At 36.3% G+C, this 18,956-nt stretch overlaps 1 protein-coding gene across 2 annotated transcripts in view; it reads left to right on the top strand.

Moving 5' to 3' along the window:
- Nucleotides 1-18,854, top strand: part of LOC121419129 (RAC-gamma serine/threonine-protein kinase-like) — a 103,258-nt gene extending 84,404 nt beyond the window's left edge. For both annotated transcript variants that reach the window (XM_041613449.1, XM_041613450.1), the window contains 9 exons: nt 2,062-2,206; nt 5,293-5,424; nt 10,026-10,091; nt 12,177-12,368; nt 14,083-14,211; nt 15,083-15,297; nt 16,538-16,625; nt 17,171-17,273; nt 17,696-18,854. In XM_041613449.1, the coding sequence (XP_041469383.1) occupies nt 2,062-2,206; nt 5,293-5,424; nt 10,026-10,091; nt 12,177-12,368; nt 14,083-14,211; nt 15,083-15,297; nt 16,538-16,625; nt 17,171-17,273; nt 17,696-17,778 (1,153 nt within the window). In that variant the 3' untranslated portion in view covers nt 17,779-18,854. The remainder of the gene's footprint in view (nt 1-2,061; nt 2,207-5,292; nt 5,425-10,025; nt 10,092-12,176; nt 12,369-14,082; nt 14,212-15,082; nt 15,298-16,537; nt 16,626-17,170; nt 17,274-17,695) is intronic.
- The last annotated feature ends 102 nt before the right edge of the window (nt 18,855-18,956 follow it).

Raw genomic sequence — 18,956 nt, 5'->3', positions numbered from 1 at the left:
CTAAAGTTTGATTTTCAAATTGAATCTTTAAAAAAAAAATCAAGCCTGAGTCATATCGATTATTTTGAAAACCGGTGTTCGACAGCTTTAATTCGATCGAACATCGATGCATCGAATATTGAAGGCGGGAAAAATTTGCTCTGGCCATCGCGTCGATGCGCTATGCATGCACTACGCACTGACGGTATGCGCTGGCGTTAGCCGGGTTGAGCGTTGCACAAGCAGATGACAGAGCAAAGTTCGTTTGTATTTTCCATGACCACAAAACACGCAAAAATTAAAGGCCGGGGACCAATGCAGAATTCTTCCCAAAATATCTTCAACAATGATATTTGCAGATGACAACATATAAGTTTAAAGTGAAACAATAATAAAGACATGAATCACGCAGAGTCGATCCAAATGATTTTCGGTCAACTAGCATTCGCAGTCCAGACTCGCATTCACCAGCCCCGTACACTCACTCTCCCAAAACGACAGGCATGCTTGTCAGTGCCAGCAAACAAGTGCAACCAACGGAGAGCACTATAACTTGCCTGAGATAGTGTAGTTGGTTCCAAAATGAGTTCCAAATAAATTTATGCGAATAAATACGAAATTTTCTTTGGATGGTCATTTGAATTGCTATTCAATGCTGATATAACGATTGTGAGGAAAGATTGTGGAATATGAGTTATGACGATGTTCGAGAATTAATCCTGATGATGACAATCCAATTTTTTTGGACACAAAAGAGCATGCGATCAAAATAAATACAAATGTTTCGAATCGAGCCCTAAATTTATATAAATTATTACGATTTAACAAGATTTTATGGTCATACTAAGAATATTGACGATGTCAGCAAAGTATGTTATGTTCATATGGAAGAATTAATACTGGCATTATTTCTTTTGTTATTCCTTCTTTGGACGTCTCCGAGGAGCTAGCTCAGAGAAAAGAAGCACAATGCGCATGCGTGTTCGATGACGTATGACATATTTTCCATTCATGAAATCAGAGCCCAAAGTTGGGCACAAACTAGCTTCAGATTGATGGGAAAATTATCAAACGCAATTTTCTCTGTTTTGTCATGTAAAATGTTATTATATGGTTATATTACGATCTTGAAAAGAGTTTTTGCATGTAGACAATGTTCGAGAATCAATCCTGATGTGATAATTTTTTTTTTTTTTTGACAAGTGCACTCTCTTGACTCAAGTCGATCGTCATGAGATGTCCGCCATTGAAAATTGAAACGAAATACAAACGTTTCACATCAAGCTCTAAATTCATATTAATGATTATCATATGCAAATTATTGTTAAATATAACGATTAAATAATGTAATGTGGTCATGATATTAATATTGTTCATGAAAGCAAGATTTATTTTACGTTGATCGCGTCAATTTCCGGCCATTTTCTGGTTTGACTAAAGAACAGTACTGCGCATGCACGATCGACGGCTATGACTTCCATTCATGAATTCATCGTGCATAAATTATCTTAGCACGAGCAGACGAGTAAGACTCGAAGTATGATCAAAATAAACTTCAAATTAATGGTGAATAGGCATCATAATTACACAATCGGTTTCATTTGGGGGGCAATAGAAATCAAGTAAGTAGTAGTCAAGTTGGACATTACTGATATTTTGATGATTGATTGTGTGATCCAAACAAATCGGCTGGCCGACGTATTTTTATTATTTTTTTTGATGCACCAATTTTGCAAAATCTGCACCGGTGTTCGATGACATCGATCGAACACCGATTTTAAAATCGATTCGACTCAGGCTTACTTTTTATCACAAATCACCCAACATCTCTATGTGCTTTTAAATTACTTTTGATATCATTGCACTGGCTTTAGCCCAGCAAAGCCTTATGCATCACACAAGCATTTCAAGGAATTGAATTCTTACAGGTATCTATTCGTCTTTACCATGGGTTGAGTGCAGCACAATGTTGATCAATTTCTTGCCAGAGGAAATAATACCATGGCTGGTATTCAAACCCATGACCCTCTCAATAAATGATTGTCTTTCTCACTTCATCCCCACCTATTTCTTTTCATGTAGGGAGTCTTGGGTAAAAGCATTACAAGGTGTAGCAGATGCATTGCACAAACAGGAGCAGGAACAGAATCAACTGGCCAAGAATGAAGCAAATGGAGGTAAAAATGACAGCAACTCAACAGTGGATGATGCTTCAAAACTTAAAGTGGTAAGTTTGATCCTGTATTGAAGTATACATCTCCCTTTTCAGGGGTGGGTGTTTATGGAAGGATGTGAAACATAATAACTGCAAGGTAAAAGGTGCCCATTGTATGAACACTCGTCTAAGGTGGTGTCACACCTTGGCGTTTTAGACAGCGTATGCCCGACGTATCAAAATTTCTCTAAAACGTCGGCATACGCTGAACTTTGATTTTTTTTTTCAACTCTGGGCGTATACTTAGCGTATTCATAACGAGTTGGACGTATACATAACGTATTAGTAACTTATATCGAACGCTTCGTTAATTTATAAGTAACGTATTCCAACGAATGCTTAGCGTATAGCTGGCGTACACAACTTATGCCCTACGATAGCCTAACTTACGCATAGCGCGCGGCAGCATATTGCTGACGAACACGTGTCGTAGCCTATAAAAAGGCTGCCGCTCGACTATTCAAATCATAACCGCACGATACATCACCTATCAACACCACCGCCATGCCGAAGAAAACTCCTGTGAACCCCACCTTTATATACCAATTCCTATAAACATGATAAACGTTGTCAATACGCCATTATACGGCAGCTGTAAGTTATAAACACGTTCAGTAAGTTTTGTGGTCGTCCGGAGCACGTCTTCATACGTCAATATACGTTGGAGTTAAGTTACACATACGTTCAAAGCACGTTACTCATAGGTTAGAAGTAAGTTTTAGGGTACGCTGGACATTATCTCGACGTACATCGACTTATGAGTAACTTACGAGTAACGTGTGTCAACGTGTATCAACGATCGCGTAACTTGCCTACAACTTATGGCCCGCGTATGCGGGACGTATGAGCCATACGCTGGCATACGTCGAAAAATTTTGTGCTTGCACACAATTTTTCGATGACCTCACCGTATGACGACGTATACCAGCGTGTTTTAGCGTACTCTTAACGTATGCAAAAACTTACCCGTAACGTATTCGACGTACGCCAGCGTATTCGCCAAATTCCTCATACGTCGGGCATACGCTGTCTAAAACGCCAAGGTGTGACAGCGCCTTTACTTTAATCATGATCTAAGTCTTGACTAAAATCATTGGAAGCTAAAAGCATCAAAGCAATATTTACACTGTATGCTTCTAGTGTTTACAGTAGTCTTTTTTGTGCTTTAATGGTGTAGAAAAAATATGTGTCGATCATTTCCAAACAAGTTTGCAACGGTTTGAGTACAAAATTAGGTGACAGGTCAATCATCTACTTTCTTCTGCCAGATTTGGCCACCCGTACCTACTGTGAAACTATAAAACAGTGTAATTCAAACCAGAGTTCGTATTACAGGAAAATGGGATTACATCCAGATCAATTTAAGAAAATCAACACAAAAAGTTAAATCATCGACCTTTGATGGATAGAGATTCAACATGATTATTTATTCGATCAAGCAAGAGGAGCTGCCTACTAATTTTATGCATCTTTATGAAAAAAATCAAATATTTTAACAAAGTCGACTGCATATAGCTATTTGGGGGGATTGGCAAAGATGTAGTCACCTCCCCTCAGGGTTCGCTTGTTTGTTTATTTTTTTGATGGTATGTTTCTTGATAGCACATGCATATCTTAAATAATAAAAAAGTAGGTCATTGAATACCAGCAATGTTGACAAGCAAATGATACCAATGATATGTTTACAAGCAGTGAACCATGCCCCAGACATTACATTTCATTTAAAAAATAACCTTGCCCTAGACTTTGCATTTTTACCTAAAAGCAATAACAATTTGTTGACTTGTGGCACACGCAAAGGCAGTTACATTCAAAAGCTTTTAATAGAGGATTACAATAGGTATATTTTGCTGCATTGAGCATAGAGGTGTTGGAGGTCAGTGGATGATGCCTTGGACTTAAACCATCTGTTATATTAGAGTGAGATTATAGGCTCTGCTTTTCCAACGGCAATGGCAGCAGCGAGGGTGGGTGCAGCAGCGGCGGCGGCATTGTCATCATTGAAATCTTAACCAAGGTTAAGTTTTTGAAATGTCTTCATAACTTAAGGCATGGTCACACCGCCGAGCGTTGTTGGAGCGGTCGTGGAGCGGTAGGGAAAGAGGGCCGAATTTCGCTCACAAAATTGGGGGAAAAATCGAAAACATAAATCGAAAACAAAAGAAAACAATCCAAATCGAAGATGGTGAACGGTAGCAAGTGGTGATTTTTTTCTCTCCTCTCCACGACCGCTCCAACAACGCTCGGGCGGTGTGACCATGCCTTTAGAACGTATGTGGACCTCTTTCATGAAAACTTGACATAAGAGTAATTAAATATCACTGATCTTGTATGAGTTTTCAGGTCACATGACCACGGTCAAAGGTCATTCAGGGTCAATGAACTTTAACCTTGTGGTATTTACTGAAATGTCTTAATTAATTTTGCATGAATACTTTTGCTTGAGTGTCAGGTCACACGGTCAAGGTCAAAGGTCATTTAGGGTCGGTGAACTTAGTATGAATAACAAGTGTTTTGTGCATAATTGTTCATCTTTTTTAGTTGTTTTCAAAGTTAGCACTGCTGAATCACGTAATGCAGGCGTGACTGCCAGAGGCATTCCACTTGTTTCCTTAGGCAAGCCATTGATCTGTATTTGCTACTCTTCACTTTGATGTAAATTTGCCAACCAGTAGAATGCGAGTCTTTGTCGTTGAATGAGCAATACGAGTGCTGTATGTTTTTCTGGTATAAATCCCTAGGGAACAGAGCATATGCATGCATTGTGTGTTGGAAAGCATGAATCTGATAACTGGGATATTTACATGTATATATCATTTTTTTTTAATTTGTCAAGACATCATTGATCTTCATTTAGCACAAAATGAACATTTTTGTATCATTGGTATAGTAAATTTGATTCTTGTACAATGGAAAATACATGTATGACAATCTATTTCACTTGATGTAACAATTTATGGTGATATATGCTATAGAGCTATTATATATTCAAAATTTGTAATATTATTCAGTTACTGAATATAGTGATGTTTAGGGCATATCTCAAAAAATTACTTATTAGTTGATAAGCCATTTTACCTCTTATTCTTTTTTTTAAGACAATGGATGACTTTGAGCTGCTAAAATGCCTAGGAAAGGGAACGTTTGGCAAGGTAATCCAAGTCAGGGAGAAGAAGACGGGTGAACTCTTTGCCATCAAAGTTCTCAAGAAAGAAGTTATTGTACAAAAGGTCAGTATCTTGTATTTTCCTGAAGAGTCTTTTTGATCTTCCTCCTGAAGGGTTTGCAGCCATTGAATGGGAGCAGTTTTACTGGAGTGTAGGAAGATATTGGTCCCAAAAGGTCCTTTATCCATGTTTGTTAAAAATTTGGTCATTAATACCACTCTCCACATCTCGAGCCTTTTGGCCAGCCATTATTTTCAGCGTGCTACATAACTTTTTAGAGGCACTTGCCCAGTCGGGCAAGTAAATTTTTTAAATAGTTGGAATATACTTGCCCAAAAATCATTGAAAAAAAAAGTTTTACCTCTTCAAAAGAAAGTTTTGCAGCTTTATAAACCATTGATCATTTTCTCCCTTTTCACATGAACTGATCTGCTTTGTTATTCCATTTCTTTTTCCAAAGTGATTTTGCCTGCCATGACCAAAAATTAGGGTCAATATATCATATCGACCTAAATTTGGTCATTTTACTGTGAGAATTTTGCTTGCCTGATTCGGGCAAGTAGTTTTGGTCTTTACTTCAAAACACTTGCCAGACTCTAACTTTTACTTGCCCCGGGCAATCGGGCAAGTGCTTATGTAGCACCCTGATTTTTGTCTCACCTGCGAAGCAAAGTGAGACTATAGGCGCCGCTTTTCCGACGGCGGCGGCGTCAACATCAAATCTTAACCTGAGGTTAAGTTTTTGAAATGACATCATAACTTAGAAAGTATATGGACCTAGTTAATAAAACTTGGCCATAAGGTTAATCAAGTATTACTGAACATCCTATTAGAGTTTCATGTCACATGACCAAGGTCAAAGGTCATTTAGGGTCAATGAACTTAGACCATGTTGGAGGAATCAACATCGAAATCTTAACCTGAGGTTAAGTTTTTGAAATGTCATCATAACTTAGAAAATGTATGGACCTAGTTCATGAAACTTGGACATAAGGTTAATCAAGTATCACTGAACATCCTGCATGAGTTTCACGTCACATGACCAAGGTCAAAGGTCATTTAGGGTCAATGAACTTTGGCCGAATTGGGGGTATCTGTTGAATTCCCATCATAACTTTGAAAGTTTATGGATCTGATTCATGAAACTTGGACATAATAGTAATCAAGCATCACTGAACATTTTGTGCAAGTTTCAGGTCTCATGATTAAGGTCAAAGGTCATTTAGGGTCAATGAACTTTGGCCGAATTGGGGGTATCTGTTGAATTACCATCATAACTTTGAAAGTTTATTGGTCTAGTTCATTTAACTTGGACATTAGAGTAATCAAGTATCACTGAACATCCTGTGCGCGTTTCAGGTCACATGACCAAGGTCAAAGGTCAATGAACTTTGGCCGAATTGGGTGTATCTGTTGAATTACCATCATAACTTTGAAAGTTTATGGATCTGATTCATGAAACTTGTACATAAGAGTAATCAAGTATCACTGAACATCCTGTTCGAGTTTCAGGTCACATGATCAAGGTCAAAGGTCATGTAAGGTCAATGAACTTTGGCCATGTTGGGGTTTTTTGTTGAATAACCATCATATCTCTGTAAGTTTATTGGTCTAGTTCATAAAAAGTGGACATAAGAGTAACCATGTATCACTGAACATCTTGTGTGAGTTAGAGTAGTATTCAAAGTCAGCACTGCTGCTATATTGAATCGCGTGATGCAGGTGAGACGGCCAGAGGCATTCCACTTGTTATTTGAAATAATTTGTGCTGGTCAAAAGGGTGGCTCAGATCAGAGGGACATTTTATAAAGCTGTTTGTAAGTTACACACGACTAAACACTTGATTGGTGACCCGGGGGGGGGGCTATAAATTGAGATACCCAAAATTTTAATGGGAGGGCATGTCCTACAAACTCTAATCAAACTTTGAAAATATTGACATTTCTCTTCAGATGCATGTTAGAAGTATTAATTTTAATCTACACAACTTTCAGGCTGCTGAGAATGAAAATCATTAATAATTGTATCTCTCACATAAAAAAAGGGTCACTAGTCATATGTAACTTACTAACAACTGTATTGGAACAGCTCCGAGAGCTAATTCTACTGGAAAATTCTACATGGAAAGCTTTAGGCCGTTCTGAATGAAAAAAAAATTGCACTGTGGCTGGACAAAAATTTCGAGCAAATTTTTATACAAGAAATGGTGAGAAATTTTTAGCGTACTCAAGGCTTGGCAATGTGAAATACATGTGTTGGATAGATATTAGCTGGCCAAAGTCTTAAACTAGGTTGGAAAGTGGTACATTTACACCATTCATCATGTAGATACCTGTAGGCTATCTTTTAAAAGTTATAACCTCAATTTTGGATGAACTATGAAGAAATGCACCTCCTAATGTGACCTTCCAAGAGATGTACCTGTACAAAATATTGTAAGCATATATGGATTTTACAAAGATGGATGTAGTACCTTTTGAAACTGAACTCTCCATAATTGAAGAAGCTACTTTGCTCAAATTGTAATGGCCGTCTTGATAATGCGCAAACCAAACTATACAGGTCATTAATTTTGTTGAATAGCCTCCACTTACATGATATACATTTCTTTCTGTTTGAGTTTTTTTTTGCCATGCGGAACAATCCATATGGAGGATAAGGAAAAAATTGTATGAAATTTCAATTATTATAATTGGGGAGTCCAAAAACAGAAAATTCATTTTTGAAAGTGAAACTTGATTTACCCAAAAGACCTAGTATTGTTATAGCTGAGAGAGCATTCAAGGTTCTGGGGGATCATTACTTCATAATTGGAATTAACACTATTCTAAAATGATTACTGATGGATTTCTTCTCTCTCTCTGTCTCTCTCTCTAAGCAACAACTCTTGTAAATTGTGTTATGATTTTGTATATATTTTGAATTTGTTTGTTCCCTGTGTAATTTTTAAGACCTTCAATGTGAACATTTTTCCCCCAAAATTATTAATCAAAGAATTATACCAATAAAAGTATTAATAGGTAAATTGTCATATGTATGACAGACCACCTAATGATGAAGATAACAATGATGATGATGATGATGATGATGACGATGACGATGGTGGTGGTGGTGGTGGTGGTGGTGGTGATGATGATGATGATGATGATGACAAATTCATGATAGTTGAGAAGATCTTAAAGAGTATTTCGTTTGAGGTTCATATTAAGTGAAAATCCCTAAGCTGCTTGAATAATGTTCTCTGGGTTATAACCATAGGCTTAAGAACCCATTAGTATAATGTACAGTTCTTATTCTTTATCTTCTCTTGAATTTATTGCTATTTAGTATGCAGTACCAAGTAATGCGGCTTTATACATTGACTTGTTAAAATGTTCCATGACATATTGTTGTGAACAGGATGGCCATATCCCCCACCCCATCTTGCAAAGAGGGAAAGAAACTATAAAGAACTATATAAATGTGAGAGGTCTGAGTTGTGTAACTCAATAATACACCTGTAATTATGATGTAACCCCCCCCCCCCCCCCATTAGAATTCCCCAGTGCTCTCCCTATTGGTTTTCGCAATGAGACAGGAAGGGACAATCAACTCCATGTACATGCATATTGGTGTGTACACACATGTGACCAAAGGGGCTACTTTTTCTTTCTTTTATATCAGAAGAAATATCTATGTCACAATCTTGTATCTATTATGAAAATTAAAAGAAGATAGAAATAATTCAGTATTTTATTATGTAGCAAATATGATCCTGTTCTACATCTATTTGAGTTTAAACTATGAAGAAAATATATTTAAAATGGCTCTTCCCATTTATATATCTTAGTGAACTTGGGTGTGTTTTTAATCATCATATCATTTATCTTTAGAGAAAAGAAGTTTACAAAACATTAGTATGCCATCCAGATTCTTCTAAATTTAGTGAGATTTGCAGAAAGGAATTGTCACATTCAACCCCCATGTGTGGCGTTACGTAAAAAGTGCGAAGTCATTTAGACATATCCCAGATGCTTTTCTTGTCAGCCACTGCCCATTTAAGTTGACTGACAGTGACCATGTATTTGTAGGTATTCATTTACCAATAGTTCTTTGATCAGCTTTATATTGATTATACCAGTGCACCTGTCATGGATTTGAAATAAGAGAGAGAATTTTTTAAGAAGGAATTATATATATGTATATATATATATATATATATATATATATATATATATATATATATATTAACCTATTTTGTTAGACCAAAGTGGTCATCTCAGCAATGCAAGGTCTCTTTCTTCTTTCATACAGATTTCATTCTATAAAAAGGTCATGGAAACTGTCAATGACAGAGTTTGCACCTCCAGCATGTTAAGCTATAAGACACATACATGTACAAGGGATACAGGTTCAATCATTATCTTATCTGCCAACCCTACCCCTGTTATTTCTGGCTTGGGGTCTTACAGACATGGGATTCCCTGGCCCGTATGACGAGTGTCTTATGAAGCAGAGAAACACCCTGCTAAATGAGACCCTTCCGTTCTCAAATTGGACGCACTTGCTCTGGGTTTCCTGTTTATCAGTCAGCCCAGCTTCCCTCATTCCCAAACCTTTCTTCCTGTAGTATCATAATCTCCTTAGTTTTTTTTTCTTTTCTTTTTTTTTTTTTTTAATCACAGGATGAGGTAGCACACACATTGACAGAGAACAGAGTCTTACAGAAGACAAGCCACCCCTTTTTAACGGTAGGTTACTCAGCAGGTTTTCCGCCTTTCCTAATTGTTGCAAGGCAGCTATCAGAATTTGGAGGATTTGCAAATCAGTTTGAGACCCCAAAATCAGTTATAAAAATCTTGCAATTAATTGCAAATTTGCGATTGTATTTTGCTCTTTGTACAATAAGAAGTATAGATATAATTGCTTTAGAGTTTGAATTTCAGTGCTCTTGTAATTTGCAGTCAACAGCATATGAGAAAAAAATGCCACCAGCAAATTTGAAAGAAATAGATATAATTGGTATTACATGAGAAAGGAAGCTTTTAAGAAAGAATTGAAATTTTAACAACCTGATGATTGCATTAGCACATTGTAATGATAAACGTTTCCCTTTAATGCACGTTTCCTTCTACCACTAAGAATGCACGTGGGAGTGTAGTGTACATGACTCATGGTATGTATGTCATGTCATTGAAAAACAACAAGATTGAAATGTACTCGCCCAATCTTAGCCACTACACAAAACAAAAGTCTTTAGTCTGGCTGATAAAAATCTATTTTCAATATTCAGTTATAAGAAATTAAGCTTATTTCCCCTAAATATTTATATATTTTTATTATCATGTGTAATTACATGTATTAACCCTATCTAAACTGGGCTATTTTGGACCAGAATATACCGGGGGGGGGTCAATTTGCCCCCCCCCCCCTTCAGATCTCGGCCGCTGATTGCACGCATGTAGAGCCGGATGTAAACTACAAGACTGTATGGTAAAATTTTCAAAAACTTAATTGTTTATATTTTTTATTAATTATGCAAATATGCACTTGTTTCATAATTTCGGAACCGCATACCAGGGCTTCGCAAATTTGGTCTCAAAAGTTGTGCAAGACTTAAAAGTAAAAAGTCAGCAAAAGGCGCGGTCAAAAAAATTCATGTGGAAACATAGTGACGAAATTTGTTGAGGGGGGTCAAACTGACCCCCCCCCCCCAGTTTATTAAGGGTTAATCTGAGCTGCCGTACAAATAAGGAACTTTGAGTGATGATACTTCCATTTTTAATATTTGTTGAGAAAAAACCAATTATTGATAATGTTCTGGGGTGGTATACTGAGATCCATTTTATCTCAGATAAAATAAAATATTTTATCTCCGTTAAAATCAGTGAGATAAAATACCCTTAAAATCTATCCGAATTGGTATTCTGAGAACAATTTTATCTCAGAAAGACACACCTATTTTTACATCAATATCCAATTAGAAACGCGCTTCTATAGCTCTCTCATACTACTCAACCAATGGAAATCCATTCCGCCAGGAGGTGTGGCAAAGGAGTGAGATTGCGTCAATTTATTGACTTCAAATACGCTTGCGCATCTTTACAGAGATTTCTTTTTTAAAAAAATGACAATCTCTAATCCTTTTTTTCAAAGTCTACATGTATATCGCAACTTTTCAAGCATCATTTCAAAGACAATATTAGTAAAAAAAGTCTGATGAAATACTTCCTGATAATACAGGAATAAATGAAAGGTGATAATCTAACTAAATATATAATTTTTCTTAATTTTTGAGTCAACATTTGGAGTTAATTCACCTAGAAATAATGATGAAAGCAATTTCGCGGAGATTAAATAGCCCTTACCCTCTTTTAAGTTTATTTTATTTTTTCTTCAAAGTAACATGGGCGCAAGCACATCATCTGCGTTGCAATGGCCAGATACGCGATGGGTATGTGTATGCAGGCATTGTTCTGTTGCGTATCATCTGTAGATACGCAAGATAAAATTAAAAATTTTATCTGTGAGATAAAAAAATCTCATCTCAGAGTACCAATTTCATTTTAAGAGATAAAATAAAATATTTTAAAGATAAAATTACCTCAGAATACCACCCCTGTACATTGAATTTCGTATTGTTATTGTGATCAGTTGATAAATTTCTTTTTTATGTTTTTTTTAGATGACATTCTTTAAAATTTGATATTTAAATTAAGACCATGTTGTAAAACAGTTTCTAACTCATTTTGCCATCCTGATAAATATGTTGGGATAAATGAATTGAAAGAATGCTAATTTTGTCATCATAACATTCTTTCTTTTCTCTTTTGCAGTCCCTTAAGTATTCGTTTCAAACGCCTGATAGACTCTGCTTTGTGATGGAGTATGTAAATGGAGGTGAACTCTTCTTTCATTTATCACGGGAAAGGGTGTTTTCAGAGCACAGAACACGTTTCTATGGTGCAGAGATCGTCTCCGCCCTCAGCTACCTTCATGAACAAAATGTCATCTATAGAGATCTCAAGGTACAAAATCAGGGGTAATGGTTGGGGGGAATATATATATTTAAGAGGGAAAATGCAATTTGCTTGATGAAAAAAGCATTTCTGGCTTCCAGCTAGTAAGTAAGATTGCTTGTTCAATCAGCAAAATATATAAGTTGGAAGACAATCTTAGAGCCAGCAGGATTTGAACCTCTGTTTGCTGGACAGCGACTCTGCCACCAGGCCATAATTGGTCCTTGGCTCAGTCACAATGAACTACGAAGATGTACCAGACGACTCCTGATTTTATTCTGACTTTTAAATTCATAGTCCACCTTAGATGTAATACAAAACAAGAAAGATAACTATTCACAAGATTTGGAACCCATGGGTGGAATAACACTTTATTGAATTGGGTAGTTTTTCTTTGTCAAAGCATCATGACATCATGATCTTTTAGATAGGATTTGGACATGAGATCACTTGATAGATTTTAGATTCTTTAAAATACAAACATGTTATTTTCTCGGACAATGAGAGACTGGGTCATAGTACCTGAATATATATTATTTATTATTCTTAAGTTCCGAACATCATTGAATTTTTTTTATGTTCTTGGTGAAATGAGCTTTATAGCAATTAGGGGAGAAAACTTTTCTGAAGTTTATTTTGTTCCTTGTTTGTCATGGACCATAACATTAATTGAAAAGAAGAAAAATATCGGGATCTATAAATTTTTTAATATGATACATTTAAGCCCAGACTTTTTCTGGTACTGCCATATAATTCTATCAAAGAATAATGCTTCTCTTTGAAAAATATATTTATATTTATAGTGGTCAAGTGAACTGTTAAGGTGTATGGGAATTAATTATGATTACTTTGGACAGGCTTCTTGTGAAACTGAAAATACATTTTTAATTTAGATGCTATTCAGTAGTGTTTGTATTATGTTTTTCAGACACTTATCAATACAAAAAGTTGTTTGGGAATAAGACTTTCAAAACAGGTATAGAGGATTTAGTTGGTTTGCAGATTATAGTGGAAGATCATTTACATTTTATAGGGTTGGTGTAAGTTAAAAAGAAAGGTTTGACAGAAAAAAATCTATATAAAGGTTGTTGTTTTTTATACATGTATATCATGTGATATAAGTAAAAGTGCGTAGATCCCATATTTTTTTATGGTTTGTGGTGACTGAATATATTATTTTTGATAAAAAGCCTTTATCAAATAAGATACCTAGTTATATATTGAGTGTTCAGGTAAACAATATTCAATCTTTTGATCAAAATGTGTTAAACTATAAAGTTTATATAGCATCACAAATTGGGATGCTGCTCTCATTCGTCGGCACAAAACAAAAACTTTGAATGTCCGTAACATGTATCATTCCCATTTTTGTCTCGCCTGCATAGCAGAGTGAGACTATAGACGCCACTTTTCTGACGGCGGTGACGGTGTCATCAACATTGAAATCTTAACCAAGGTTAAGTTTTTGAAATGTCATAACTTTGGAAGAATATGGACCCAGTTCATGAGACTTGGACATAAGGGTAATCAAGAATTACTGAACATCCTACTTGAAAGTAAGAATCCAGAAAAGTGAGGATTATACGTATAGAAATGTTGATTATTTTATGGGATTGCCTCAATAACATATCTCAATTAACCTTTAGTATCTTAACAGATAACGTCCCCTTGTCCTTAAAAGATTTTAATCATTTTTGTATTTGTTTTATTTTTTTAATTGCAGTTGGAAAACCTTCTGTTAGATCAAGAAGGGCATATCAAGATAACTGACTTTGGTCTCTGTAAAGAGGGAATCTCCTATGGTGAGGTAACTAAGACATTCTGTGGAACGCCAGAGTATCTAGCTCCAGAAGTAAGTTTCCACCTTGTAGCACAAATCTTGAAGATTGAACATAGATAGGACTGACATGTTTGTATAATCAATCACTAATTTTTTGTGTTAATGAAAGCCCATTCTTTTCTTTTCTAGGTCAGAAATTTTTAAACTTTGTTCGTATGTGTTTTTATAGGTCAACTCCCAAGGTAGTCCTGGGGCCTGTTGCGGAGAAAGTTTGAACAAAGCTAAAAGAATCAAGCGCTAGTCCCTAATACTGGCATTTCAGTGGTTGAAAGTCAAGTTGCATTTAATATTGGAGGGTTCAGATGATAAAATGAATAGGATGAATTTTTATTGATTAAATTATACAAAGAAGAAAAAGTGCACATAAGGTAAAGTGTTAAGTGGGAATGGTGGGACCAGGGTATGGGGGGGGGCAGTTGGCTCCAAAGTTAGATTATTGCACTACACACCCCAGCTCCTGGGTTTTGACTTTGCAGTACATTTTTTTTCTGTCTGACCCCCCCCCCCCCCCCCCCCCCCGCATTCTTCTTTCACCTCTATTTCTCACCTACTTTTACAATCTTTTTGGTGTTGCCAATGAAAATTTGGCTATCTCAATGTCAGTATTATTAATTTAGCTATAATGTCAATTGAAAATTTTGTCATTATAAAGCAAAGTATTCTGTTATAAACCAGTGGTGGTAGGGAGAATTGCAAGAAACAGGTTATCAATTGCACTTCAGTTCTCTGTCCTGAAATATGTCATAAATTGTGCAATTGAATGCAAATTAGCATTAATTCCTTGTCTGCTTCTTGGTACATAAAACATTAATTAATATGCGTTGCCAATTATCCATCGCAAATATTGTAGCAACCACCTTGAATTTCTTCGACCCATTTGCAGATCCTAGAAGATAATGACTACGGGAGAGCAGTAGACTGGTGGGGTACGGGTGTAGTCATGTACGAGATGATGTGCGGCAGGCTACCTTTCTATAGCAGGGACCATGAGGTTCTCTTTGAGCTTATCCTGACAGAAAAAATCAAGTTCCCCAGCAGAATCAGTGAAGTTTCCAAGTCTCTTCTCGATGGATTGCTGGAGAAAAACCCCAATAATAGGTATGTGCAACAGGGATTTAAAGTTGGGGTTGGTATTTGTGTTGGTATTAGCATTGACGTTGGAATTAAATGTTGGTAGTGACATCATGAATCAGGGCAGGATGCCCAACCTATCTCCAAGACTCAGTGTGAGTGTAAAACGATGATAATTTGTGATATCATTGAAATAATAAAGATAAATGCAGAATGCAATAAAATCACTTGTTTGAATAAGTAAAGAAATGTGTGCCAAAGAATTTTGGAAGAAATTGGCAAAATAAGCATGGCACTCCAGCAGAATCCTTTTCCAAGCAGTAATAAAACACATGTGCTTTGTTGGTAATCTACAGTGCAATCATTTTCAGCTTAGATTTTATGATTTCAGAAAGTTTGGGGGGTGTTTCACAAAGATTTAAATATGACTTAGGTTGCACTTAAATGCTGACGCGTACATGATATGCAACACGCAATCTTATTGATCAATACGCAGTAGTGCGCGTCCTCTTGGCATGATCTGACCAATACTGTCATGTCTTTTATACCACCCGCAACTAGACATTTAAGTGCGACTCCAAGTTATACTTAAATCTCTGTGAAACACCCCCCAGGTTATGTAATTCTCCCAGAGCCACTCTCTTTCTCTTTTTATTCTAATTTGAGAAAAAAAGGGGGAAAATCCATGCTTTATTTAACATAAGTTCAGGCTCAAGGATGTAGTCAATGATGAGTGCCTATGCAAGTCACATGTTCATTCTTTAATTCGTATGCAATCTCCCAGCCATATATTTTTGGGTGCAACACTGTATCTGGGTGTATCGTCTTTCCCATAGCACTTAAAAATTGAGACAACACTTGAAATATGCTTTCTTTCAAAGAAAAGGGAATGGCAAGGCTTTTGATGCATCTACACATAGTAGATACACCTTTGGTGTCATAATAGAAAGGAAATCTGACCTCTTTGTTTATGTGATCCTATGAAATTTGGAGGGATTCAAACACACTTGCCACTACAAATTTATCTACTGACCGTTTTATGAAACAAATAATGAACATTACAATGCTAGCATCTACGGTATTCACAATTTTATGCAAAAGCACTCTGTCCAAGGACCTTGTGCTTCTCACATATTGTGGATACCCACAAGTGCACTGCATCATCATCACCACACACTCATGTATGTGCATTATTTATATATTGTTATATAATGAATCCAGGACTCTTACCCAGATTTCTTTTGCTTAATTCACTCTTAAATTGCAGGTTAGGATGTGGACCCAAAGATGCAAAGGAAATCATGGAACATAAATTCTTTGATTCAATCAACTGGGAAGATCTCTATGAAAGAAAGGTAGGAACTAGTATTCAACTCAGGAACATTCTGTCGGAAGACAGGGGGTCAATTCACATTAACATGGGACAACAGTGACCATTATTTTGTGCCCTTGTAAGAAAAATTGAAATGCTCCATAGATGACATTCGATGAATTTGTTCATGTCTTTATTTTAAAAGGTGAAAAATTTGAAACATTGTGTAGTCACTTTCATCTCAATATTAACTTTGCTGTTGAAAGTAGAGATTAGTTTAGATGTAGCCATCAAGAACACACAATCGCTTTGATAGGGAAAACCTTGAAGAAATTTCTTTTTTGACTCAGTAGTACTCTTTGTTAACATTTGAGCCATACCATTATAACGAATGATTACTTTCTCCACACAACAATGGCTCAGATTTTTTGAATTATTTATATATTGACTTTAGTTAAGGCAATTTTAGTCAGCTATGTTTTGATGTTGTACCAGGTTATGTTCTTTGTCTTGCTTTATCTGGAAGGAACTATTTGTTAGTAGATGAGATCAGACATTGGAATTATGAATCTTTTGTCCTGTTTGCAGATACGCCCTCCCTTCTTACCTCAAGTGGCACATGAGACAGATACAAGATATTTTGATCAGGAATTCACATTAGAACCTGCAAAGCTTACTCCACCAGGAGCAGGTGAGCTAACCAGTGTTATTTATGTGACGATAAGGATGCTGATAATGGTAATGATGATGATGATTATGGTGATTGATGATTATGATGATGGTGATGATGAGGAGGAGTGTTTTTGGTGATGACGATGATGGCAGCAATGGTGATGGTGATGGTGATGATGATGGTGGTGGTAATGGTAAGAAATAATGTGATTGTGGTGATGAGGAGGATGTTGGTGATGAAAATGATGGCAACGATGGTGATGATGGTGGTGGTGGTGGTGGGATGGTAGTGTTGATGGTTTCAATGGTGGTGGCGTTGATAATGATCTTGGTGACGGGGATCACGATCACGATGATGCTGCTGATGATGATGATGATGTGGATGGTCATTATAAATATCCATGTGTATTTTAACATCCTCTTACCTCGTTTTAATTTCAGATACACTTAATGCCACCCTAAATGAAGAGCAGGCACAATTTGAAAAATTCTCGTACACGGATGATCCCACCCTGCAAAAATGAGTCAAGCAAGCCCATCTTTCCAACTTCCTTCTACTTGTGATCCATCTCGAAGACCTTACCCAATCTCCACACTCATTCACTGTCATCAGAACATTTCCTCGCCTATCTCATTTTGCTCAGAACATTCTATCACTAACATTTCTATGAAATGGTCAATTAGCTTGTTGGAATATCAATGTGGCAGTGCATGGATGCTATTCTGGAAACAGGTCACCAGGGATACCCATACATAAATGGCTGCAAAAGACTGTGTGGTGAAAGATACACGCAAGCCATATCATTTTCAGGTATCAGTTTGGGCCTTCCTTTACATCCTTCATTATTCCTCATACCTTATAAGTTCCCCATTGAATTATTGGACTGCTATGGATGGAGCAATGAACCATTATTAACATGTCTGCTGCACCGACTTGCGATAGCTTGCAAAATTGTTGACTGATCTTTGACGTCTGATAGGCCGTAGATGAAGAGGAGGGTTATCCTAGCAACTGAGCATGATGAGTTCAGGCCTCATACTGTGTTGACATACCAGGAGAAAAAGTGGAGAAAGAAAGTATGAGCCAGGGTTGCAAGTTGCAACTATCTTCAAGGAATATTTGTGCTGCTTTATTTTGTGACTGCCAAAAGAAAACAAAGGAAGAATTGTAGATTTGTAATACAATTGCATCATTGGAAAGCACAAGTTAAATTGTTTTGTCACTATTTAGAAGATGGTCTCATTCTGATGAAAAATATTTTATGTTCATTTAAAAGGCTTTATTACTAATAACGATTTGTTCATTGTATTGACTTATATGGGAGAAAGATATCAACGAAAACTGTGAAATTTTGGATGTAATTTTTGTTGTTTTTAGTAAATTGTACAAAGAAATATTCAAAGCAAATTACTGTAGTCTAAATTTGCTCACTATGTTGAAAATATGTACATGAATAATGTTAAAAAGTTTAACATAAAAAAGTTTGACTACAAAAAGTGATTCTCTGGATGAATTATATTGAGAGAGATACTACAAAGTGTATTCGTTCTTTTGTTTGTGGAATGTACAGTATTTGTCAACAAATTTGAACGTATATATGCACAGGAAAAACTGATCATCACAAATCTAAGTCTGTAGCATTGAACAATGTTAATGTTCATTTATTTTTCTTCAAAAATCAAGATTTAAGGAATAGTAGAT

Source organism: Lytechinus variegatus, chromosome 7 (genome assembly GCF_018143015.1).
Source record: "Lytechinus variegatus isolate NC3 chromosome 7, Lvar_3.0, whole genome shotgun sequence".
Classification (NCBI taxonomy): Eukaryota; Metazoa; Echinodermata; class Echinoidea; order Temnopleuroida; family Toxopneustidae; genus Lytechinus; species Lytechinus variegatus.
The sequence above is the reverse complement of the archived record's forward strand: the minus strand, read 5'-3'. Positions and strand labels throughout refer to the sequence as shown.